The sequence below is a fragment of the Dufourea novaeangliae genome, unplaced genomic scaffold (assembly GCF_001272555.1).
Source record: "Dufourea novaeangliae isolate 0120121106 unplaced genomic scaffold, ASM127255v1 scaffold125, whole genome shotgun sequence".
NCBI classification, from domain to species: domain Eukaryota; kingdom Metazoa; phylum Arthropoda; class Insecta; order Hymenoptera; family Halictidae; genus Dufourea; species Dufourea novaeangliae.
Window position 1 is genome coordinate 2,187,416 of NW_015374020.1, and position 27,210 is coordinate 2,214,625.

General features: G+C 32.9%; 5 protein-coding genes across 6 annotated transcripts; 3 read left to right on the forward strand and 2 right to left on the reverse strand.

Annotated features, from left to right (window-relative positions):
* The first annotated feature begins 1,461 nt into the window (after positions 1-1,461).
* Positions 1,462-12,261, forward strand: LOC107189119 (DNA mismatch repair protein Msh2). The gene is made up of 15 exons (XM_015577592.1): positions 1,462-1,696; positions 1,779-1,828; positions 8,495-8,618; positions 8,701-8,957; positions 9,046-9,213; positions 9,419-9,607; positions 9,686-10,080; positions 10,155-10,366; positions 10,438-10,755; positions 10,864-11,085; positions 11,147-11,379; positions 11,446-11,537; positions 11,600-11,822; positions 11,882-11,974; positions 12,095-12,261. The coding sequence occupies exons 1-15, from the start codon at positions 1,663-1,665 to the stop codon at positions 12,248-12,250; spliced, it is 2,766 nt and encodes a 921-aa protein (XP_015433078.1). The 5' UTR covers positions 1,462-1,662; the 3' UTR covers positions 12,251-12,261.
* Positions 12,262-12,626: 365 nt separating this feature from the next.
* LOC107189087 lies at positions 12,627-14,834 on the forward strand. Its single transcript, XM_015577521.1, has 5 exons — positions 12,627-12,807; positions 13,022-13,840; positions 13,922-14,288; positions 14,359-14,662; positions 14,733-14,834. The coding sequence occupies exons 1-5, from the start codon at positions 12,680-12,682 to the stop codon at positions 14,822-14,824; spliced, it is 1,710 nt and encodes a 569-aa protein (XP_015433007.1). The 5' UTR covers positions 12,627-12,679; the 3' UTR covers positions 14,825-14,834.
* Positions 14,835-18,957: 4,123 nt separating this feature from the next.
* LOC107189018 (ras-related protein Rab-39B) lies at positions 18,958-20,381 on the reverse strand. The gene is made up of 3 exons (XM_015577446.1): positions 20,184-20,381; positions 19,520-19,629; positions 18,958-19,396 (listed from the first exon to the last, which is right to left on the reverse strand). The coding sequence occupies exons 1-3, from the start codon at positions 20,289-20,291 to the stop codon at positions 18,958-18,960; spliced, it is 657 nt and encodes a 218-aa protein (XP_015432932.1). The 5' UTR covers positions 20,292-20,381.
* A 1,118-nt stretch (positions 20,382-21,499) lies between these two features.
* Positions 21,500-23,382, forward strand: LOC107189067 (adenylyltransferase and sulfurtransferase MOCS3). The gene is made up of 6 exons (XM_015577501.1): positions 21,500-21,567; positions 21,753-21,947; positions 22,031-22,244; positions 22,322-22,620; positions 22,691-23,158; positions 23,231-23,382. The coding sequence occupies exons 2-6, from the start codon at positions 21,770-21,772 to the stop codon at positions 23,380-23,382; spliced, it is 1,311 nt and encodes a 436-aa protein (XP_015432987.1). The 5' UTR covers positions 21,500-21,567; positions 21,753-21,769.
* A 164-nt stretch (positions 23,383-23,546) lies between these two features.
* LOC107189024 (probable galactose-1-phosphate uridylyltransferase) lies at positions 23,547-25,993 on the reverse strand. 2 transcript variants are annotated; one of them, XM_015577453.1, is made up of 7 exons: positions 25,822-25,993; positions 25,165-25,230; positions 24,912-25,081; positions 24,629-24,834; positions 24,333-24,561; positions 23,868-24,045; positions 23,547-23,794 (listed from the first exon to the last, which is right to left on the reverse strand). In XM_015577453.1, the coding sequence occupies exons 1-7, from the start codon at positions 25,835-25,837 to the stop codon at positions 23,547-23,549; spliced, it is 1,113 nt and encodes a 370-aa protein (XP_015432939.1). In that variant the 5' UTR covers positions 25,838-25,993. The 2 variants fall into 2 exon arrangements, with proteins under 2 accessions (XP_015432939.1, XP_015432938.1); XM_015577452.1 differs by lacking the exon at positions 25,822-25,993 and adding an exon at positions 25,466-25,520.
* Positions 25,994-27,210: the final 1,217 nt, after the last annotated feature.

Here is a 27,210-nt window from a genome sequence, read left to right on the forward strand (position 1 = left end):
AATACGATTTGGCGGGAACAAACATGTGCACCATTCCAGTTTGAACGACGATGTAACACCACCGCTAGTCGGTGGTACCACTTAAAAAACTCCTTCAAGAGTCTGTATACCTGTTACGACCATGGGACAGCGGATAATTGGCGCTCGTTAATTGATCAATTACTGAAAATTTGGCCCCCTACAGTCTACAACCCGGGATGATCAATTATCAAGCGGCTACTATTATTGTAATATAACCACCGACTAGGTATAGAATAGACCTATCATCCAATGCTTTTTTCTGTCCCATGTTCATAGGGCTACGTAGCCCTGTTACCATTTTAGTGTCAATATCCGACGTTACCGATAAAGCATGAATTCTGAGTATTATTAGCACAAATGAAGTGTTATATATTCCATTCATATTACGTGTATCTATATGATTTCACGAGAATAAAAATATCCGGTGCTTCAGTTTAAGGTTCAGGGATAAATATGACAGTCATGAAACATGAAACGGAAAAGTATATCTTTTTCACTTAACTACAAGACAATTTATTCTAAATGCATCGTTAATGGACATTTTTATTAATGTTACTTTTTACATGTTCTTGTTTTATTCGTTTTTATATCTTGCCTTACATTTGTATATTTGTAACAGATAAATTCAGAATAGATGTAGTTTCAGAAATAGTTTATCAAATCTACATGTGGGAGAATATATACACCGCATACTATTAGTCCGATATTTGAAAATATGCATGCGTTCCTTGTCATTGTTAAACTGTTGTAATAACAATGGAATAATAAAATAATTTACTCAAATGTACATAATAATACATATACATATCCATAAAAACAATATTAAACGCAATAACTTTTTTGTACGCGAAGAAAAACTAATATAGGTCCGTCGGGATAAGAACCCAAGACTCCTTTCTAATACGTCTACTTTATAGCGAACGGACGGAAGAGAATCCGTTCACGACCATGGTCCCTTCTTCGATTTAACGTAGTTCACAAATTCACCGTTCTCATAACGTAGAGGGCAGCAGAAAATCCCTGACTTTTTACACTATCGGTATTTCAGAACATGAGACACGAAGGCCCATAAGATAATAAGTCTATCCTATACCTAGTCGGTGATATAACATAGACGATATACTATAGACCCAGACGAGGTAGTAGGAATAGACATTTCATCCAATGTATTTTTTCAGCTCTTTTTTCTGGGGCGACGTCGACCCATACCATTTTAATGTCACTACCCACCGCAGATTTACCGTTCGCACATCGTTGAAGGAAAGGAGAAAGCGACTGAAGCACAATGAGAATTAAGAAGGAACAGGCTGTTCCGAACAGCCCCATTAGAAAGATAGGAAAGTTACTCCAGTTACTGTCCTCTCTTTCTAGTGCCGACTTCATCCCTACCATAAGACCGCGTAGTCTATTATACACATATGTCTATGGTATAGAGTTAGAGAGAATTGCTTTTGCGGGAACCAGCTTCCCACTGGGAACATGTTGAACAATGTTGAATGTGTGATTATTGCAGTTATTGCCAGGAATAAAACGTTTTCTAAAAGTGTATTTTTGAAGCTATAATATATTGTTCTTTGAAATTTATATCATATTTATAATTCAGCCCGTGAACCTGTTATTTCTATATATTTATATAAAACCATGGCGGTACAACCTAATCAACAATTTCAAATGGGTTAGGAACACACAATGGAAATTTTTTATTAAGTAATGCTACTAATACAATTCATGAATATTTGTTTAAAAACACATTTCAGATCCACCAGGACAACAAAGCTTCGTTAGATTCTTTAAAAATCTGCCGGAGGTAAGTAAACACTTGCAGTCTTGATTAATTACATAGTAGAAGAACAAACAAAGGAAGATTATAAAAGGATATGTATTTATTTAAATAATGCAATACATAATAATTTTAAAATAGTATTCCATAATACTATGTCAATTTCTTAAAATCATTAAATTAACTGAATGACAAGAGTATAACATACAACATTGATAAATAAACTTTATACAGTGAATAGGTATAATATTAAATATGCATTAATGAACAATGTTACATAAAGTTAACCAAAAATGTTTCTAGCTTTTTCTTTAGCTTTGCCAATAGTATTTGTTATTTTGTTACCAATTCTTGACCACAAAGATGATGGAGGCATTGTGTCGTTTTTATCAGGTGACAAAGGTACCACAGCCATTGGTGGAGGTGTTACTTCGTATGGCGTTAAGATCATTTCTCTTGGCTTTTCCCTAATATCCCATGGATCATCACTATTAAGTGGTGGCAGTGTTACACTAGGATTTGCTGTGACTCCATTATATATATTATCATCATGGGTTGCATCATAGGGTCCTCCTCCATAAACTTCTAAAATTCTTGATTCCAACTGGAGATTAGATTCATTATTTTTAACATGGTTTTGAACATTTTCATTTTTACTTAATGTTTGTTGGCCAAATTCCAACTGACTTTCTTTGTGAACATTATCTGTCTCTTGATAATTTTGAGATTGTTGATAAGGTCCTGATTTCTCATTCCCTGGATTGGATGATTGTTGATAAGAATCATTAGATGTATATTTATTTTGTGTTTCCTGTTGATCCATGCTATCCTCTGAATGGTACAAATCTGGATTGCTTGATTGTTGCTGCAAGTCTTCTTTATCTTTTCGATCAGTTTGCTGCACAAATGGCCTTTGGTCACTGGGATGATACGTGTAATGCCAGTGCAAACCTACAGTTGCATCATTAGACTTATGTAACCAATTTCCTTGATCCATGTTTCCACCTTCACTGTCAAATACATTACCTTGAGTTTGTTGGTATACAGATTTATCCTTATCCATGGATTTTCCTACACTTTGATCTGCCTTGGAATTTTGACTTCTGACATTCTCTGTTTCAGCTTCTGGAACAACTTTTGGAGGTAATTCATGAACCTTACCAATAGATGTATTTTCACTATTAGAATATGTAGTGTGTTGATCGTTGGAATTATATACATTTTGATTTTGGGCTAGTAGATTGCTTACAGATCCTACTCTTGAGTACCGGGACCTTGGTTTTGGCTTACCAGCAGGCTTAGTAAATAGTGTGCTAGGCATTTCTCCTGCAGGTTTATCTTCATTTGCATTGGACATCTGTGAATTATGTTCATTACTATTTGTTTGTTGAGGCAAATCTTTTAATTGTTGGCTGGACTGGTCTGGTCTCCAAGGTTCATGAGAGAATTGTCCCAACTCTAGTTTTCCAGAGAATTGTTGAGTAAGATCATTCATATCACTTGTTTGTTGTGTTAAATGTTCTGAGTGTTGACTAGCACTGCTTGGTTTCCAAGGCTCATATGAGTGTTGCGACTGTTGTCCAAATTCAAGCTTTCCAGAGGTTTGTTGAGTAAGATCATCCATATCACTTGTTTGTTGAGTCAAGTCTGCTGAGTGTTGACTAGCACTATTTGGTTTCCAAGATTGATATGAATGTTGTGACTGTTGTCCAAATTCAAGGTTCCCAGAAGTCTGTTGAGTAAGGTCATCAAATTCTCCAGTTTGTTGAGTCAAATCTTCTAAATGTAGACTAGCACTACCTGATCTCCAAGGCTGATGAGAGTGTTGTGATTGTTGTCCAAATTCAAGCTTTCCAGAGGTCTGTTGAGTAAGGCCATCAAATTCCCCAGTTTGTTGAGTCAAATCTTCTGTTTTCTGTCCAAATTCAAGCTTCCCAGAAGTTTGTTGAGTAAGATCATCCATATCACTCGTTTGTTGAGTCAAGTCTGCTGATTGTTGACTATGACTACTTGGTTTCCAATACGTTTGTTGAGTAAGATCATTCAATTTACCAGTTTGTTGAGTCAAATCTTCTGAATGTAGACTAGCACTACCTGGTCTCCAAGGCTGATGAGAGTGTTGTGACTGCTGTCCAAATTCAAGCTTTCCAGAGGTCTGTTGAGTAAGGTCATCAAATTCCCCAGTTTGTGGAGTCAAGTCTATTGAGTGTTGACTAGCACTACCTTCTCTCCAAGGCTTATGAGAGTGTTGTGACTGCTGTCCAAATTCAAGCTTTCCAGAGGTCTGTTGAGTAAGGTCATCAAATTCCCCAGTTTGTTGAGTCAAGTCTGCTGAGTGGTGGCTAGCACTACCTGGTCTCCAAGGCTGATGAGAGTGTTGTGACTGCTGTCCAAATTCAAGCTTTCCAGAGGTCTGTTGAGTAAGGTCATCAAATTCCCCAGTTTGTTGAGTCAAGTCTGCTGAGTGGTGGCTAGCACTACCTGGTCTCCAAGGCTGATGAGAGTGTTGTGACTGCTGTCCAAATTCAAGCTTTCCAGAGGTCTGTTGAGTAAGGTCATCAAATTCCCCAGTTTGTGGAGTCAAGTCTGCTGAGTGGTGGCTAGAACTACCTGGTCTCCAAGGCTGATGAGAGTGTTGTGACTGCTGTCCAAATTCAAGCTTTCCAGAGGTCTGTTGAGTAAGGTCATCAAATTCCCCAGTTTGTGGAGTCAAGTCTGCTGAGTGTTGACTAGCACTACCTGGTCTCCAAGGCTGATGAGAGTGTTGCGACTGCTGTCCAAATTCAAGCTTTCCAGAGGTCTGTTGAGTAAGGTCATCCATATCACTTGTTTGTTGAGTCAAATCTTCTGAGTGTTGACTAGCGCCACCTGATACCCAAGGTTGATTGGAGTGTTGCGACTGTTGTCCAAATTCAAGCTTTCCAGAAGTCTGTTGAGTAAGGTCATCAAATTCCCCAGTTTGTTGAGTCAAATCTTCTGCTTGCTGTCCAAATTCAAGCTTCCCAGAGGTCTGCTGTGGAAGATTATCAAATTCTCCTGTTTTCTGAGTTAATTGTTCAGTTTGTTGTGTGTCACTTAATTCGTGGTATTTCGCGTTACGTTTGTGCATTGTATGGTATTGAGAACTGGTGTGAGTGTGCTCGGCAGTTCCATATGTACAGTCAGCAGCATTTCCTACTTGACCTAAATCAATTGCTCCAGTCATCAGTTTTCCAAATTTGGTTTGATGTCCGGCGTTAAAATTACTTTCCCTGTATCTGTTATTATATTGTTCACTGTGTTCATTAATTTGTGAAATACCTGATGTGTAATGTGGGACAGTTGCTTCTTTTGCATGACTAGAACTCCATTGTTCTTTATAATGCGAAGCTTGGCTCGGTATACCTGAACTTATCAATCTGTCGTGATTATATACACTCTGTCTCAGAGTATCGTCAGTCATTTGATTTTGAACAAGTCTTGATTGTTGTGTATTCAATTGTTCCATTTGATGCAGTTTATCAGTATGTTGCATACTGCTTCCTTCAGTATACATATTCCTATTGTAACCGCTATTTCCAGTGCTAAGTACATCAGTATATCCTGATGTAGGATTTATGTATTGTCTTGATGGTTGAACTTTTCTTACATACCCTTCATGTCTTTCATACATACTGTAACTGTTTGCCCCATGGGTATTCGGAGAAGGAGTCCTATAAGGTGAATATTCCATTCCAGTGTCAGTGTGATGCTGTTGTTCATCATGATGCACTGTTAATAAATTATTTCCATCTGTTCTACCTCGATAGACATTACTATTTATACCATGAAGATTGTCACTGTGCAGATCACCAGATGTATTAATATTTGTTTGTTCTATATTGCTAGTTGTCATATCCCTTGTGGTAGACACTTGATTGGAGCCTCTACTTGCCTCTCTATGGATGTTTTCTATTTCTCTATAGAGATCATCATCTCTAACTTTAGTCGAAGGAAAAATGGGAGGTCTATTAGTTGATCCATAACTGGAAGTGTAATTTCTTCTGTAATAACGGACTTTCTTAGGGCCTGACATGTATTGACCTTCTTCTTCAAATACACGTCCATGCCCTCCATCAGTTTTGTAAGAATCGACTTTGCTCCAATTTCCTGTTTGCGTGCTAGTAGAAGAAGGCTGTTGCGAAAGCTGAGTATTATAGTCAGACACACCTTGTTGTACTACTTGAGAATTTCCATTGTATTCTCCAAAATCTTCAAGCCTCTCATTCTGTGTATTAGTTCTCCGAACTGATGATTGCGTATGCTGTTGATGCTGCTGACTTTGTATTCTGTTGTACGCATTTTGTTGTGAAATTGATTCTGAATTTCTTACTTGATCATATAATCTCTGAGAGTTGAAAACATCCTCTGGGTTTGGTATATGAACACCTTGTCTATAATTGTTGCTCAGCTGTTCAATCTCAGACGATCCTGTGCCACTTGGATACTTTGTGCCATACGAAGATGAATAATTTTTCTTGTAGTATCTTACCGTTTTGGCACCATCAATAATCTGTCCTTTTTCTTCATGTACTTTTCCATGACCATTATTCACATTGTAGTCGTTGTGTTCGGTCCAGCTGCCAGGTCTCGAATAATCAAGCCCTTGCAATTGGGCTGCTGTCTCTGTTGAAACCCCATGATTCTGAATGTCAGATGATTCAGTTCCAAAATGTTTGACATAAGAACCACAGGATTCTATACATCCACTTGGCGCAGATAACACTTGTGTTATTAATAATGATAAAATAATAAACTTTCGTATCACCATATTACTGGCTTGGCTTCTGCAATGTAAGTTATGTTTCAATTATTTGTCATAAAAGAATACGTAAAATTATATTTTATTTCCTCTTTATTTTACCTTCTTTTATTGCACTTTTATTAGTATATATAGTTAAAGGTTTCTGGTACAGTTATAGTAAATTAAAAAGAAATATTTATTTATTTATTTAATGGCAGAAAAGCAAATTCAAACAAGACAGGCAATAGTTCAGATGTTCTCAGTGGCAGTGTATGTTGACATGTACTACACATAGGTTGCAGCAATTCAATTTATGTTGGTTTCCCCTTCTTTCTACCACATCTCTAAGAACATTCTCCTTCATTCTTACATGATGATAATGTTTACTGTGCATTCATTTCAATTCATATCCATTCTTATCAGTACTAATAATTCAAAATAATACATTAATATCTCTGAACTAAATTACCAAAAAAAAACATTCACTGTACATAATTTGCTCTTATAATATTACTCGGAATTTTCTTTTAATTTATAGTAAATCTCAGAACATTATAATCAAAATGTTTGATAGTTTTTCATAATTCTATCAATTTAATTGTTTTTAATTAAGAGATTGAAATTAATAAGTATTAAGTTGGATATACTACCTTATAAGCTGTTTTTTTCATTTTACATATATCGCTTTAACTTTCAGGCAATACTTGTAAATGGTTTGCCACATTTGGATTGGTGTGTCATCAATGAAGTCATTCTGAATGTGTAACATCCTTGTTGTGATGCTTTAATTTATTCCTATTTCGTAATATAGTATAGACTCAAGATAGTTACCACAAAGATGAATCTAATCATTGCAAGAATTATTTAATTTATTTGCACTTAAATACCAAATACTTTTTCTTCGAGTTACAAATGTTAGATGCTTTCTATTATTTATTCGAAATCTGATTAAAGTGTAATTAAACAGTTTACATACAACTGAATATTTTGAAACAATCATATCTGAAAGAAGTATAGCAGCTCTTAATGTTTTTGTTGTGGCCTACTTAAATCATATATTGTAAACTTTCCTGGAAGATGAACTGTGACCTTTTATCGTAATAAGAATGAATAATACTTCCAAGATTGTGTCATTAACACAAATTTTATTGGAATTTTTGGATTTACCCGCTAATTACTTGGGTATGGACCATGTCCTGCATTAGTACATATTTTATGCTATTCTAATTTACACTTATTATAGATTTAAAAAAATAGCAACGTTAGTTGAAAGCAAAACTAATTTCATTCGTAAAATAAGAAGTTAATTGGAAGCAATATACTATGTAATACAGTGTGTTTCAAAATTGACAATTATTTTCCACAAAATAGCTGATTTCCTTGAAGTCACACATTGCGTTAATATCGGTACATGATGCTTTGACCCCGCGATAGACATTGACCTACAGATATAAAACAAGATCCTTCACTTTCTTGGAAATACGATACGTAATAATTACGGTTTGCTAATGCTTATCACAATTTTGTGGATTGTAATACTAATTATCCACGTTTTAAATATTGTGTGCAGTATAAGTATAGTAAAAAGTAAAAGTCAAAGGTCCATTATGCATAAAAAGAGACAATAGCAGAATTTTTAATTTTATAACATTACACTTTAGTATCTTATGCCATTCAACACTTGGAATATATATTTAAATTATCGTGAAGACACTACGGATAAAATAAATTAAAAAATATACGCAAGAGATACGCATATTAATGTTAACAGAATATTTATGTGGAATGAGGATAGAACTTGTAGCTTACATAAATAGGTCAAGGCTGTACTGAAAAACAAGCTCATGCCATACAGTTCTTGATACAGAGTAATATATTAACATACTACATGTATTTGTGTCATAGAAACTCACTTCATTCATTCATTTCAGAAACTCAATACGACCATACGGTTTTTCAATAGATCAGATTATTATACACTGCATGGTAGTGATGCTCTTTTTGCTGCTCAAGAAGTTTTTAAAACCACATCAGTTTGCAAAATGATAGGATCAGGTACAAATTTAAATTCAAATATTAGTTTCTATTTCTTAGTGGTCCTTAAACAACATCTATGTGAGATAAATATTTGAAACAGATCCATACAAAACGGAGGGAGTTATTCTCAATAAAAACCATTTTGAAACTTTTATACGTGACTTATTACTAGTGAAGCAATACAGAGTAGAAGTCTATGTCAATCAAGGTTCAGCAAAAAATCATAACTGGGTACTGGAGCACAAAGGCTCCCCTGGTAATTTAGCTCAGTTTGAAGATGTACTATTTGGTAATAATGATATTGCAGTGAGCATACGTGTAATAGCAGTAAAACTGGGAGTGGATGGGAAATCCAGAGTGAGTCATTATGAGCAAACTTGATAAGAATGTTTCAGCTGAAAGTATGATTGTATGTAACTAAATTAATTTTTACAATACTTTGCAGATGATTGGTTTAAGCTGTGCAGATACTACTGCAACTTTATTTTCTGTTTGTGAATTTCAAGAAAATGAATCATTTTCTAATCTAGAATCCTTGGTTGTTACACTTGCTCCTAAAGAATGTTTATTAATTCAAGGCGAAGGCAGTTATGAATTTCAAACTCTGAAACAAGTAAATATTACTTTCATATCTATTGAAATGTATGACAAGTAGCTTCTGATCCTAGAAAATTTAGTAAATAGTATTGATGAATAATCTTGCATAGAATTGAATTTAAAACAGAAAAACAGATGTTACCTGTTACTCAACTTAAAGTGTAATGTACAAATGGAAAATAGTCCAAACATGTAATATCAATGTGCGTCTATTTTTGTAGTTAATGGAACGAAATAACGTAATGGTCACTTTAAGAAAAAAGAGTGAATTTTCCAGTGAGTCAATTGTGCAAGATTTAAACACTTTAATAAAATTCAAGAAAGGTCAACAGCAAAGTGTGCAATCGTTGCCTGAAGTCAGTTTAAGCCTTGCTATGTCAGCTACTTCTGCTCTTATTAAATATTTGGATGTAAGTATTGTATCAGTGTACTAAGGTAGAAACTAACTATTTTGGAAATCACACTTTAATATAATATTGTTTCGTTAGCTGACGTCGGATGAAGGAAATTTAAATCAATTCAGTATAAATCAAATAGAACATTCACGTTATTTAAAATTAGACGCGGCTGCTATAAAAGCACTTAATATTGAACCACGCATTGATACTCCCTCTGCATTGAGTGGAAATGCACCAACAAGTATTTTAACACTTTTGGATAAATGTAGAACTCCCCAAGGCCATAGACTTCTGGCACAATGGGTTAGACAGCCTCTTAAAGACTTATCCCTTATAAAGGAGAGACACGACATTGTGGAAGCATTGGTAACTGATAATAACTTACGATCTGGGCTTAGTGATGACCACTTAAGACGTGTACCAGATTTACAAATACTTGCAAAAAAATTGTCCAGAAAAAAAGCGAATTTGCAAGATTGTTACAAGTAAATAAACTATGTACTTCCTATACATTATTTAAATTTCAGTACACTAATTATTGGTATTCTCTTTGTCTCAGAATCTACATGAGTATGACACATCTACCAACACTAGTAGAACACCTATCTATTGTAAATATAGTAGCTTTAAAAACAATGTTTACTGATCCCCTAACTGAACTTCTTAACGACATGGATAAGTATCAGCAGATGGTTGAACAGACAGTTGATTTGGAAGCTGCTGAAAAAGGAGACTTTTTAGTCCGACCAGAATTTGATAATGAATTAAAAGGTATCTGTACAAATTATACTTGCTTTTAAGTTATATGCATTCATATTAATTGATTAATTATCTATCATCAGAGTTAAAGATCATTATGGACGAAATTGAGACGACATTACAAGTACAGTTGGGTAAAGTTGCTAATGATCTCTCAATTGAAGCTGGCAAAACATTGAAGTTGGAATCCAATCAACAATTGGGATATTATTTTCGCATCACGTTGAAGGAAGAAAAGGTGCTAAGAAATAAAAAACAATACACTATTTTAGATTCTAATAAGGGCGGTATACGATTCCGAAGTAGTAGACTCAGCGATTTAAATGATGCGTACATTACTGCTAGAGATAAATATACAGTAGAACAGAAAAAAGTTGTGGCAGAAATAATTGAGATTGCAGGTTTGCATATATTATTACATTAATGAACAACGTCATGAAGAATAATAAACCACAACTTTGTAAATTGACTCATTATAATTATTATTATTATTGTTGTTTCTTGAATAGCCGGTTATTGCGGCACCGTAAAAGCTATTGGAGATGTACTGGCTTGCCTAGATGTACTCACTGCATTTGCTTCTGCTGCTGTAAGTGCCAATAAACCTTATGTTCGCCCTGAAATGCTACCTAGCGAAACAGGTGAATTGAACCTTGTCCAGGTTCGACATCCGTGTGTAGAAGTTCAAGAAGGAATAAACTATATAGCCAATAATATTAATTTTAAAAGAGGTAATATTAAGTTATATTAGAATATTTATATAACCATATGAGATACTCATAATAATTGCAGGAGAATGCCACTTCTGTATTATAACTGGTCCAAATATGGGAGGTAAAAGCACATACATAAGGTCTGCTGGCGTCGCTGCATTAATGGCACACATTGGAAGTTTTGTACCTTGTGATGAAGCAAAAATATCATTACTAGACTGTATATTAGCCCGCGTAGGTGCTGATGACTCACAACTAAAAGGACTTTCTACGTTTATGATGGAAATGATAGAAACTGCCGCCATATTAAAGGTATACTTAGACAATTACAAACTTTGTATTTTAAGTGGAAAATGTTCTTATTTAGATTTTTCATAGACAGCAACGTGTAATTCTCTTGTATTAATTGATGAGTTAGGAAGAGGTACATCAACTTATGAAGGTTGCGGCATAGCATGGTCACTTGCCGAGTAAGTCAAGAACACAATACTTTAATTTGTTAAGCCATGTATAATTAAAAATGATTTTGCAGGTATTTAGCAAAGGATGTTAAATGTTATTGTCTTTTTGCAACACATTTCCATGAAATTACTAAATTGGAAGAAGAAGAAACCGCTGTTAAAAATCAACACGTTACAGCTCTTGTTGACGACAACAAGTTGACGTTATTATATGAAGTCAAACCAGGCGTCTGCGACCAAAGTTTTGGAATACATGTTGCGAAAATGGCCAACTTTCCTCAAGAAGTCGTAGAGGTAAACGTTTTATTCATGAATTTTTACATATTTTAATTGAAAGAAAATTTTATTTCTAGTTTGCCAAACGTAAGCAAGCCGAACTCGAAGATTACCAAGGTTCGGTTTTTGAAGGATCTGATGATCCACACAAAAGACAAAAAATCATTAAGGTAACTTTATTTCCTACCCTTTTAATATCACTTGAAAAATAAATGCATTTTTCATTAACAAACATATTTATTAAGTATTCTGGAATATTATTTAGATAATTCATATTTATAACATTGCAGGAAGCTGAAGAACTTATTACAGAATTTGTTAATAAATGCAAGACATTAGATAAATCGTTATCCAATGAAGACTTGGAAAACAAGATCTCAGCATTCAGAGAAAAAGTTTTATCTCATAAAAATCCTTACATAGAAACACTTCTTGTGGCTTCATAAATGAAATGTAACAGCAGTATTTTATGAACATTATATTAAATTTTTACTTTTGTATAAATATGTGTTATATTTTCCCATTGCTATATTCTTCAAATAAATCTTTAGATGTGATCATATTCAAAATTTCCCTAAAAAGTATAAATAGTTTCTACAATAGTTTAAAGTTTAAGTCATGAAGTAGCATTTATAATGTCTTCATGTTTTCTACATAATATTTGCCTTTACTAAGTAATATTACATATTACTGATTATATAATAACTATTACCATAATTCTTATTGAAGTATCATCCGTTGATAACATATTGATTCACTATTTTCACCATTGTAACCTTGAACTTGACTAGCGTATTCACCGTTTCTGGGGAGTGTCTGCAATCTTGTATTAGTAACTGTTAATTGTACCTTTTGTAACGTTTGTATTAATAATTATGGATCCAGCGGTCTTCCCCGAAGAAATTTGGATTAAAATTTTATTGTATTGTGATGTACCTGATATTATTGCTTTTGGTAGCACGTGCAAATATTTAAGGAAAACTTCAGACACAGACTACCTATGGTAAGTTTAAGGTTAAGTTTACGTCAAACTTACGTTAAAGTTCAATAACTCAATTGGAAAATAAATTCAATTTTACGTCATTCGAGTTTTTAATAGTACAATGATATTCACACTAAACATCTATAAGCTTTGTAATTATTAATCTTGAAAAATGACAGATGTCATTAGTATATCTTCTTTACACTTATTTGTACTAATTGTTTTCTTTTTATAGGAAAATGAAATGGCAAGAATTGATTTCAAAAGTACATTTTAGGTTTCCAGACATAAAGTGTCTGCAATTACTTAGTGTTAGTTTTAAAGCAATGTGTTACAGACTACATATGGTACTCAAATTAGGAGCAAATGCTCCATTTCCAAAATGTTACCATTGTAGTGGTTACACGTGTCAGAGAAATTGTGTTGAAGGAACTAGTGCAAAAGTAGTTATTGAGATTGGAAACAAATATACATGGGTTATCACACCAAATTTTGGCTTGAGAAGGCATTTGTCAATGTTTGGTATACCTAAATACAATAACGAAACACATTTGGAACAAACTCAAACAGAAAATGTTCCAGGTAGTAGCACACGCCCAAAGTGCGATGGAAAGTCATTAGCAAAGAAATTGAAACTATTGAAGTTGTCCGACCTAGAAACTAAGGTTCCAAGACCAAGCGGTCCATTTTGTATTTTCTGTAATCCTGTAAAATTGTATAGGGAAAAGAAAAGATTAATTACACATCAAAATGATCCAACATGTTACACTAAACCAAATCCAACTTATGAAAAACTTATAAATGGATATTGTACTGATACTGTTGAAGTTCTTGGAATTCCAAATGTTGATGTTGTTAGTCCAGCTGAAGCATTAATTGATGGATCTTTCACTGTTCTTAAAACATTTGTTGACCACTTATTTCAACAGATGCATTTAACTTCAACGTTAAGAAAACCTAATGCAGTACTTATGTTCTGTGAGCCATTAGCTATGCATCCAACTCTCAGGAAACAGTTGCTGCATTACTTATTCCAAGAAGTGAAAGTAGCAAGGTATAATATAAAGGAAATATACTTTCAAAAAGTAATCAAGAAACTATGATTATTATAATAATGTTATTATAAACTTTTCAGAGTATGTTTAGTACCAAAACCTTTAGCAGCATGTGCAATGCTGGGTGTAGAAACCTGTGTCATTGTTGATAGTGGAGCTCTCAGTACGACAGTAGCTGTTGTGATTGGGGGCAGTGTCGTACCACAGCGTTGGAGATTGTTACCTGTGGGTGGTTGGCATGTAGCTTATCATTTGAAACAAGCTATGCACTGGCAACCAAAGGAATATCATCAAATCCCAATATCATATTTGGATACACTAACAGTTAAAGAGAAATGTAGACTAAGTTATAATATTAAAAATGAAGAGAAACGAGTAGGACAAAAATCTAGGGAACATATTAACCTTAGAGTTGATAGCTATCCCGCTGTCTATAAGCAACACTGGGTAAGTAAATTCTTATGTAAAAATTACAAAAACATTTAAACTCAATAATAACACTAAAGATATCTTTCAGAGACTTTCCTTCGATTCGGAATTATACATTGCTCCTGAAATGATGTACATCAATCTTGACTTACCACAGGTGATAAAAGATGTAACATCTGGTTTATCAGAGGATCTAATGTATGAGTGCCTCTCAAACATTTTACTTACTGGAGGCAACACAGATCTTTCAGGTTTCGAAGTAAGATTAACTAAAGATCTACAAGAATTGTTACCTGAACATAGCAAAATTCTAGAAGTGAGAAATTGTCCTGGTACACATAGTTGGCACGTTGCTATGGGTTCCACATATGTGCCTTTAGCTGTGCATCCTGGTAAGCATATATATAGTAGGGTCTAATTTTTATACATATTTCATATATATTCATGTAACTATTAATTTAGGTAAAACTCCACCTGAATATGTAGAGGGTAATCCGTTTTGGTTATCAAGAGAAGAATATGTTTTATTCGGGTGCCAGTCACTGGAACAGTAGAACAATAAATAAGTGGTCCCTTGCAATGTTAGTACTTCACTTATTACATAAATGCAAATCTCTCGCATGTTGCAACAAATCCTATGAAAGTAAAAGTTACCATCACGGAATAAGTCTTTTCTTGAGTTGTCTTTAAGTAAGATACAACTTGTAATCGTAGATTATTGAAAAGACATTCCATGATGAGATGCTGCGATAAGATTAAATATTGGTTGGTATTTATTACTTAGAGTAGTCTTTTTGGTTTTCTTTATGTACTTTTCTTACATACTGTGTTGCAGACACATCGGGAGTCCACTTCATAAAAGAAAGGGACGGAATTTAAACTCCCTCTGCATGTATGCAGTGAATGCTAGGATAGACTGGAATCTAGGTACCTAGGATAGACATATCTCCGTGCCTACGTTACTATTCTTACACCTGTAACGTTATCCTCCCTCCATACATCTCTATCCGCTACATAATCTCTGATCTGCAAAACCAATAACAATGAATCTCTACAGATTGCATTAATATAAGCACTCTTATAATTGTTTACGTTCATTGACAAGACCCTTTACCTCTCTGTTCACAAACACCCTAATCCAAACTTCTATATTATCATACTTTAAGAGAAATTTGAGCATTCATACAGTAACACTTGTTACTGTTACAAAGGTTTCAACAGACTTTCTATGTAAAACGGACGCTAACTCTAAGGACCTCGTTATCTTAGTCAAATTTGCTTTGTCATATGCCAGCATCATGAAATCACATTACTAATCTCAGTACCCTGTCATTTTATGTCAATTTATTCTTTTCTACAATGTTACAAACTCACTTCTCTCTTTTCTTGGTGAGATCATCTGTATGTATATAGTTCAGACAACAAACTGTTTTGTATATAGAAAATATCTAAGGCAAATTGCTTAAATGATACTGTACAGATAAGTAATTCTAGAAAGTATTATTGAGAAAGAAGTATTACCTATATGTAATTAATCGTGAATATAGTATTTCTAAGAAGCTGTCCACAATTTCGTACATTTACATTGCATAATTCATGCCAAAATAAGAAATATATGTATACTGACAGCAAGAGAAAGAAGTAGTAACGTTTCTAGTCACATTAAATACAATTAAGCTATTTAGATTTCTCTTCCAAAATAGTGAGCTTAGTACTATTAACGCTAAGAATTCGTAATGATACAAATATAAAGTTCGGTTTATATAAATAGATATATATCGAACGATATATCTACATGAGATATAAAGTTCTTGTTACTATAATTTTCCTTAAAATTAAATTCAACTTTGTGAATAATTGATATGTGAATATTACTTGTAATATGTACAGTGATAATATTTTATTGGTTTATAAATTAGAATTCAAGCAGTAACTAAATGAAGTAACACATTTTAATACTACGTTAGAAAAATTCTGGTAGTAAACAAGTTAAATAAAACAAGTATTTATATTATAAACATCACCTTATAAATCACGTTTTCATTGATGAGGATCCGTGTGAATTATTACATTACTGTAATAAACTTTATAGTACACAATGCTAGGTGACTATAAAACATTTAACACCTCTATAGCATAAACGTGTATGTAATTTAACAAATCCAAACAGAAAACAATATATATATTTGTAGTATAATTTACTCGTAATGTGTATGTTTGTTTTATGTTTCGATAATTTTAAACAAAAGTTAAAGATAGAAATAGTATTGTATTTATTATTTTTTTAACTGCCAATAGTATTTTATAATAATTCTATTTTATAGACGAAGTTGAAGTTCGAGATACGAATGTTTGGTTTAAAACGTTTTATGTAACAGAAATTAACTTGACACCTATACATTATTTTAAAACTAATCACTTGTATGTATGTATGGAATTTTGCTATTTGTACATTTTGTGAATAAATAATTTTCACTTAGTATATATTAAATATGAGATTTTATATCTTGTTACTGTTTTGATTATTCTGTTCATCACAGTCTTACACAACAGAAACAATGTACTACATTGAATACAATATATACAATATCAATAAGGCAATTAATAAATTAAAAATGTCAATGTAAGAGTTCATAATTATAAGAAATTTTTTTGTTTTTCGTCACAGAAAATAATATAAATAAATTCATATAGCAAATTATGGAAAAATAATGTAAAATTCTATGATATACTCTTTATTTTCCAACATCATTATATATAAATGTGTAGTGCACAAAGCATATGTACCTTCAAATTTTGCAAATTATACATTTTATGAAAACATAATTACAAAGTATATGTTGCAGGAAGTACATGATGTATGTGTATGTATGTGTATGTATGTGTCTGTATGTGTGTTTAAATAGTATAGCTTGGGCATTTGTAATAATTCACATTTTTAACGTAAAATCGTCAATTTCTATTTACAGGAAAATATTTAAAAATGTAAAGGAACTCATTACAACTTTGGACAATACTAATATAACACAAGTACAATTTCTATAGATACAAAACTCATTTCATTTATCAATATTTTGCAACACTGCACATGTATACTATTTCTATCTGTTAGTTAAAAGATAAATGTCATGTATAGAGAACTATACAAATGCGGTGATGAATTATATAATATTATAGTTGGCAATTCTTGAAAAATATCTACGTATTTTCGCTTTATGCCACAGTTAATGAGTATAAAACTTCACAAATGAACTCTATTCATGCTGCATTTATTCTATTTATACAAATTGATAATTCACTGCACTCTTTGACATAAAAAGTATTATACACTATGTATAATGGTACTGTATTGTAAATAAATATTTTCCTAGTCAATTAAACTTGCAATAAAGTATGCAAGTCCCATAAATAACATTTATACTTCAATTTACCCTCATCAATTTGCTTCTGTCTTAAAAATATACAAATGTTCATGTTCTTAAATTATTTCTTCAAAGTCAGATAAGTCTGATGTTTTGTTTTTAAAGATAGATATGAAAAAGTGTAAAACATACAACCTTGTAAAAAAAGATTATATTAAAAATATTATACTAGTTCATATAAAACTTTTTTCTTGCCTCGTATTCAACATGGCATTTATGCATACATCTTATGATAAAAATATAATAAAGCAGTTTGTTATTCCATATTAACTAATGTAACTTAAGGTGCTCTAGCTAATATGGTATTTCATAACAAGATTATTGAACAAGATTGTTACATAAGCATGTCGTAAAGTATATACAGAATAAATTTCTAATTAATTCTTTTCAAATCAGAACACAAGTATTGTTCGTTTTATATTATTTCCGTAAGTTACATGGTTATATTGAGTAAGCATTTATCATCCTGTTAGTTTTTCATTAAATATGAACAGTAACAAAGTATATATTAATTTGGCTTCTCATATATGTATAATGTTATCACAAACTGTGGCATTAAAAACAAAAAGTAACTAGTAAAGTTTAACAAATCAATCAACGTATCTCGTGTGTTTCATTAATAATTGATAAATGTACAATATATAATCAGCAATGAATTTCATTCTTATGTTGAAAGATTCACTTAAAATTTGATCCATTGTAACTTAGTATCATGTGTTATAAAGAAAGAGATATACATCTTTCGATAACAATTTCAACAAAGAAGCACAGCCAGTCGTTTTCTTTATATAACAGAACTGTTTGCATGACAAAATACATAAAAACAATGTAGCTAAATTTATATTCAGAACATAAACTTTTTTCATGCTTATATATTTTGTCTTTTAAATGAAATAGAGAACATACCTAGTTCAATGCCTAAGTGCTTCAATGATGTGTGTTTTTATGTATAGATAGATTTGTTTATACAAGCTATGTACAAAAATGTCTATTTGAGACTTATACACAGTTTATATTCATTATTAGTCTTTTCCCGAAAATGAGAATGCAGTGAAATGTAGTTTCCATGAGTGAAAGTAATTCTAATTTCAATGGTTAAAACTAAATACAATTATGTACATAGAATTTAATTGATGTATATAAATTGAAAACCAGAAAATAATATACGTATAAAATTACAATAAAATTTTATAAAGCATATAAATTTGATATTCCCACTGCATTCTAAGAAACCTTTATCCTTTTCAAGTAAAGATAACATTAACTTAACAACAAGAACTTTTTGCTGGTTCTGCCTCAAGTAAATTAAAATCTAAACCACCAGGTCTAGCAAATCCAGTTTTAATACCGTCCCAACCATCTTCCACCTTGTACTCTCCAGTTTGTATTCTGTTATAAACTTCCTGTGTGACTGTTCGAAATGCTTCTTCAACATTCACTCCAGTCCTTGCACTGGTTTCAATGTGATGTACTCCATGTTCGTCTGCAAAGGCTCTTGCTTCTTCCTTAGAAACTTCTCGTCTACCTCCATTGGTAACCAAGTCTAATTTACAGCCTACCAATCCAAACACAGGACGGTGTGGTTCAATATGCCTTCGCGCTTCCATCATCCATTGAGGAATATGTTCAAAACTTGCTCTGTTGCAGACATCATATACAAGTAACGCACCAACAGAATTTCTGTAGTAGGATTTTGTAATTGACCTGAACACAAAGTATTTCTCTATTACTATAAAATATATAAAGTATTGGCACAAAATTGAATTAAGAAACAAAGCAATATTCTTTGTAATTACAGTTAGTAATAGAATATAACAAAATTCATACCTAAACCTTTCTTGGCCAGCTGTATCCCATAATTGTAACTTTATTCTTGTCCCATCTTTAACTTCAATTAATCGGGCAAAGAAGTCAACTCCAACGGTTGGGTCTGAAAGCTAAATTATAATGTGCCATATACACAAAGTGCAATCAAATAATACTGTCATAATTAAATTATTGATTTTCATGCAAATTCAAACGTTTACAATGACTGAAAATTCCTTTAAAAACCATACAATGACTAAAATTAATTTTTAAATTGAAAAGCCTTAAACACTTTTAGATCTCCTTCAAGAATGCTTTAACTTAAACATTATCACACAGTTAATTGTTTACTAACCTATTATTAATATGCATTATAAATACAAATAATCAAAAAAACATTTATTTAAGCATAAAAAAAAGTCCAAAACATTACGTCGTATTTCTTTTCTTCTAAGAAATAACAATCTACCGATAGAACTATTATTAAGTCGGGAAGTTGGAGATGCTCCAATTGTGTTACTAGATTATAGAAATAAAATTTTTAGAACTCGTAAAATACAAGCTGCAATTTGGGTACAACTAATTAATGGGAGAAAATTTATCATAAAAATGATACGCGACAAGGTTCCTATTCACGCAGAATCAATTCTGCAAGGTTGATGAAGCGGTTAAGGTCGTTGCGTACCTCTGCGAACTTCCCATCAGTAAAATACTTCAACAACGAGCTTTTCCCGACTGTACTGTCGCCGATGAGTATCAATCGGAACTGATAGTCGAAAATTGGTTCCACCATCTTGACGTCCGTTACGATGAAACTTTTTCACAGGCAACGTTCGCGTTGTCACTTAGAAAATCATGATTTTCCTGTATACACTTGTCAAGAGTGAGGACCTCGCTGACCGTGATATTAATCATCAGCTTCCTACCTTTGCCCAAGACTGTACTGTGTACTGCGCTTATTGCGCACGACACTGTCCGAATAAACACGCAAACCTTGCAAGGATCATTGCAATCGAGTACATCATGATTTCCAGCAAACTAACACCCGTCGATCGTTTTAGCTTTCTCTGCTTTCTTCTCTTTTAAGAATTTTTCAGCTGCTCGCTAAATATCACGCGATAATACAATGAGACCGAAGTGGATGTAATTTCAAACGTTCATCTGGGATGGCTATGACGGCAGTTCCGTATTAATTTCACTTGTGAATTTTGTATATGTACATATGTATACGTTTTTAATAATTTCCTTTGTTACAAACATTATGCTATGATAACTGAACACTGTATTGTTTTTAATCTGAAAAATGAAGCTACTCCAGAAAGATCAAGAGTACACATTTGACTTATTGCTAAGTTTATTATTGAGTTATTGCAGAAGTTTTAACTCTTAATAAATGTACTTTTGATAGATATTCAATATTACAAAAAATATTTAGAATTACATTGGATGCTTTTTAACTAATCTTTGCACTTAATATAAATTGTATTTGTGGATACAGATTCATAGGATATATGTATGTATAAAATAATTTCTATATGTATAGTTAATAGTTATTAAATTAATTACTATATAGACTGTAGATTTTACACATTTATAGCATAATTGAACGTGTATGACGTAAGAAAGATAAACCTTTAAAGTATATAATGAAGTTTCTGCTTTATTTTCAGTTTTTGTACATTAATCATCGGAAGTTTGGATCAGTTTGGATTTATATAAGTAAACATCCAAGTTTTGTTATTATAACTTTATCTTTGTATACTAGCCATAGTTGAGTCTTTTCGTTTCATCTGCTACGACGACACGAGTAACAGTTAATTACGACGATTGAACTACTGATTATTATACGCACCAATACAGAAAATGGACTTTATAGTGTCATCCATGGACATCCATGCTTTACACGTGAAACTGCGTGAATCACTTGTAGTGGAAGTGGGGAGTATGTTCAAATGGTTTAAATTGTAACTGATACCTACCATTGTAAACAGTACTGAGGATAAACAATAGAACATCGAAAGTTGTAAAGTAATTCTGTTCACTTGATTGTTAGAATTCTTATTGAACGCGTAAGTATTGTTATTAAGTAACTTATGTACTACTATTGCAATATTTTAGTTGCCCTTATTTCTTCTTTTAAATTGGATCTCGATATAACCTAATTCAATTCATAGTGTTTCTTTAATCCAGAATTTTAACATAATACAATATTTCCCATAGATTTCTGAAAAGTAGAGTAATAATCTGTTTCCAGGAATCTATTTAACAGAGATGAATGAAGAAGATTTGATTGATGAAATTACGGCGTTGCGTAAGTTGTTACGCGCAAAGGAAGCTCAACTGACTGCCCTAAGGCGCGAAAAACAAATTTTACAGGACTACGGTTTAAGTAACGTCGAGATAACAAGATACAGTAGACAAATATTTTTACCAGAATTAGGCATCAATGGTATATTTTGTTTTTTAAATGTTAGGATATTCTATTTGAATTAATTTTAGGAATAAAATAATAATTCAAGTATGTAATTATAGGGCAATTAAAATTAAAAAATAGTGCAGTGCTAATTGTGGGAGTAGGTGGTCTTGGATGTCCTGCTGCGTTATATTTAGCATCAGCTGGTGTTGGACACATTGGAGTAATTGATTATGATGATGTTGAGATTAATAATCTTCATAGACAGTTGTTATATACAGAAGCGAACATTGGAACATCAAAAGTGCATGCTGCTGCAGAACACCTTAATCGGTACATATGAACGAATATAATGTTACGTGTAAATTTTATAATCAGTGTATGTTTGAAATTTATTATATTCCTTCCAGCATGAATAGTAATATTAAAATTACACCACACAAGACCCAGTTGGATAGTACGAATGCTATAAAAATAATAAAATCTTATGATGTGGTATTAGATGCAACAGATAATGTTGCCACACGTTATTTACTAAACGATGTATGTGTCTTAACTAAAAAGCCTTTAGTTTCTGGATCAGCCTTAAGATTCGAGGGACACTTATCCGTGTTTAATTATAATGGCCCATGCTATAGATGCATATTTCCTAAACCTCCGTCTCCAGAAACTGTGACAAACTGTGGAGATGGTGGTGTCTTTGGTCCAGGTATCCACTTTATGTAATTGTTATATTTTTTAATGTGAAAATATGTATTTACTATTCTATTTTGTTACAGCTGTTGGTACCATTGGCGTTCTTCAAGCATTAGAGGCTCTAAAAATTGTACTTAAAATGCCTTGTGTTCTATCTGGTCAGCTTCTACTGTTTGATGGACTAGAAACAAAGTTTCGCAATGTCAGATTGCGTCCTAAGAATGCAAATTGTGCTGTGTGTGGGGATAATCCGACTATTGAGAAATTAATCGATTATGAACAGTTTTGTGGCGCAAAAGCAAATGACAAGGAACCAAATTTGAATGTATTACAGAAGGAAGAAAGAATCAGTGTGGAGGAATATAATACAATACTGAAATTAGGTACAAAGCCACACATGTTGATCGATGTGCGTTCACCCGAGGAATTTCAGATTTGTCACTTGAAGAATTCTGTAAATGTACCGTTAAATGAAATTAATAATACTGAAAAAATAATGTTAATGAAAAATAGTATAGAGAAAATAAAAGAAGAGTATACTGAAGTTAGTCGTAAGTATTCAATGAGGTGTGTACTCGAAATTTTTGAAAATAATTGGACTCTTAGAATATGTATTTTTTCAGTATACGTTACATGTAGAAGAGGTAATGACTCACAAAAAGCTGTGAAATACCTTCAAAAAATATTTAATGCACCTAATTTAGAAATAAAAGACCTAATTGGAGGAATTCATGCTTGGAGCAAGAAAATTGATCACACATTTCCTGTGTATTGATCGTGTAAAATTACAAATATAATATTAATTTTTATGTTCACTATGCTTTTTATTGACGAAGATCATGTGGGCATAATCTAGCAATATACGCTTTTGTAAATAATGTATATGCGAAGAACATATACATCTACAAAAATATATTCTTGTATATAAAGTAAATTAATTCACTTAGAATATTTTTCTATTTCGCAACTAGTTAAACTTGTGTCTGGATACTTGTAATGAGAATCGGATAAACTTCTTAATTTCTCCGCCGCTTGCTCCGGCGTTAAGTCTCTTTGTGCTTGTGCTAAAAGCTCGTAGCCAACCATGTGTTTTTTAATAGTTCCTGATCGTAGCAAAGGTGGTAAGTAGATCCCATGAAAAGTCCAATAAGGATAATCTTGTTTTCCATACGGACCAGTCGGCGCGCCTTTAAATTAAAAAGATACATGAAGTACGATTTTTAATTTTATTAAATCTGTTTTATTAATATTTTGTTATACCATGCCAACCCATAGAATAAGGAAAGAAGCAATTGAATAAATTATCATATTTTGTACACAATCTTTTCATAACAACTGCCAGTGATTCCTGATTAGGTAATATCATCGTTTCATATGGCCATACCGCCCAGAATGGCACTAACACCACCCAGTCCCGACTTTCTAATACAACACGCTCCTGCAGTGCGAGTTTACGAGTAACACGTTTTGTTATTGAATATTTTATTATGTACACCCACGAGCAAACTCGGCTTTTGCTAGGGGAAAAAGTGTAAGAGAAACGCTTCCTACCACTTGGTAAATTTATTTCAAGTACCGAAATACATGTTAAATTGAATGTTAATTTGACATAAATTTCAATAATTCCCGAGACCAGGTGATAGAAGGCCCTACTCCTGCACTGTTTTTCCCCTGGCAGAAGCCAAGTTTGCTCGTGAGGGTACAATGTGTATTAATCTGTCCCACCTTTTTAAAGAGCTCTTTATGCACATAATCAATAAGAAGTGGTTTCTTATTGCGATTATAATAATCACTAAGATATTTATCTTTTATTTTGGCTTCATTTGGTAGAAAAGAACTGGCCCAAATTTGGCAATGAGGGTGTGCATTACTGCATCCCATCAATGCACCACGGTTCTCAAATATTTGCACCCAGGTCCATTTCTCCCCCAATTCAAGCATTTCAAAAATCCATCTGATGCCGAACAATACTTGTTATTCAAGAATTTGGATCACAGAGAATCCATTTACTATAGACATACCGTTTAATCACTTCCTTGATTTCAGCTACTTTCATAAGAGCTATTGTTACGTTTGATTTTGGATGGAAGCACATTACTTTGCACGTGCCTCTGGCCGAGTCCATTTGAAATAATTCATCTTCTGACTTTGTTGGATTAGGAACTGATTCCAATAATGCAGGAAAATCATTGATGAATGAGTATGTGTTTTCATATATTGGAGTTACCTAAAAGTAGTAAAAGACAAGTAAGAGTTAAATGTTGTTACAATTATATAATTGAGAAAGATATACGGAAATATCACCTGTCCATTAGCTCTAATATTGCCTGGACAAAGAGGATTATTAGGGTCATAATCTGGAAGGTCTTCCTCTGTACTTGACTCTATTTGTCCTCCCCATGGTCGTTTCATACGATGTGGCGATACTAGTACCCATTCTCCTTTCAAGGGATTATATCGAATATGTTGGTGTTCTATAAAATATTGATCTAATAGTTGAAACATAGAACAATAATTTGAAAGGACTTCTTCATAAAAATGATAGAAGAATTCTAACCAGTGGGACTGAATTCTTCGCTTACTGCTTTTATGCCATTTGTAGAGCAAGTTTTTTTCTTATCACCTGCAAAACAATTTGTTTACATTACATGCATAAAAGATAAAAATAATTTTTTATATTTTGTACACTACAATTATTTGCAATATAAAACACATGCTTGTTATTTTAATTATACAAATTATGTTAGTTAATTATATTAAAGTATATAATCATAAGAAAATTAAGAAATATCCAGCAAGGAAAAACGCGAACTAAAATATTTTGCTTCATGAGAAATGTTTATACAAACATTACTTACAGTCACAGAATGTTATAAACCGCAACATAAACTTTAACAGTCACGTGGAATTCACTTTAATCCCAATCACACATAACATTCATATAGAGAGATTTGAACGGATACCGCTTCAACTTCAATCATAGAGAATTTATAATAATTTGTGGAATTACTGCGATTTTAATACGATAGTTAGTTTGCTATGACCAACGCTTATGTTCTCCAAGAATTTACTTATTAAAAAAAAACACCATTCGATCAATAACAGTGCCTATTAGGCGAATAACAATTTAATTATCTTCATCCCATGTGAATGTGTTGTTTGGAAAATGTTTTATTTCTAATACATATATTTGCCGTAAGTATAGATATTTTACCTGTAGATGTAGACATTTGTACTGGACGGCGAAAAGATTACAGTCACTTGTACGGTTTAATCGCCTACTGGAAAATTATCTACTATCCGCGGCAATTTAAGAACTCATAGGTACATACAGACGTACCATAGTTTTGTATAGACAATATGCATTCGTGTAACTAGGGAGGGTAATTTACGATAATGCTTACATAACTTACGAAACGCAATATTACTCGTATATATATAGTACCTATTGCATATTAAGTGTAGATTCAAAATCGACTCAATCAAATTGGATCTTAATGAAGAGAATCAATACGATCAAATTTCATTATATTTATTTATGTAAACCACTCTCTTAAGCTGTGGTATTCAATGCCATGTAATGTATTTTGATCGTCAATGATACCTTCGACTAGGTATAGGATAGACCTATCATCATCGGAAAATAGTTGACGCCGAATGTTAACGTATCTTAACGATTTATATCTCAAAAAATTGTTCCCAATTTGCTTCTTCCGAATCTGAAATGGCTCCCCCAGCACCGTTAATAGTTAATAAGATATTCGCAAAAGAAAAAGTAACAATTTGTTGTTAACAAAATAGGTAGTAAATGACCTTTTTACACAAATATTATGGTACCAAAAATTGCTCCTGATCTGTTTTATAATAATCAATAGTCAGATATCTCAATAATTTTGCTCGTAGGGTACATCTCACACACACGGGGTCTCTGGCGCCTCCACCGGGGGTCCTATGACCCCACGGTCTCCCCACAAGGGGGCTCTGGTGCCAACACCGGGGGCTCTATGACCCCACGATCTCACCACACAGGGTCTCTGGCGCCTCCACCGGGGGTTCTATAACCCCAGTCATATTCCAATCAAAGAATTTATAGAATAAGGGAAAGGAATCTAAAGTAATTTTCAGTAGTTCCATACATCTTCATCTCAAATAATTTTCTAAAACATTCAAAGTACTAGACATTTTTAGAACACTTTGAATCTCATATCGATTTCTAAAATAATCCCTGGTTCGATGTAATATAGAACGTGGTTTTATGAGATAGATTCAAAGTTCGCAGCCATTAGCTCGATATTGTCATCAGTTTACAGTACTTTACCGATGACAATACCGATTGCCCAGGCCTCACCACGAGGAGGTTGCTGCGCGTGGAGGCCCAAGGCAGATAGATGGAATCACAAGTTCCACATCTACCCACCTTTTACAATAAACCTTATAAATAACTTAAATCTTAACTATCTAATACTACCGGTACTAAAATCCCTCGGCGGATGACTTCTTTCTTGAGCCTAAACCTATAAAAAACTAAGTTCCCTCGTCGGTTGTCTTCGTTCTTCAGCTTAGAACTAATATTATCTTAATATTCTAATTAATACGAATTAAT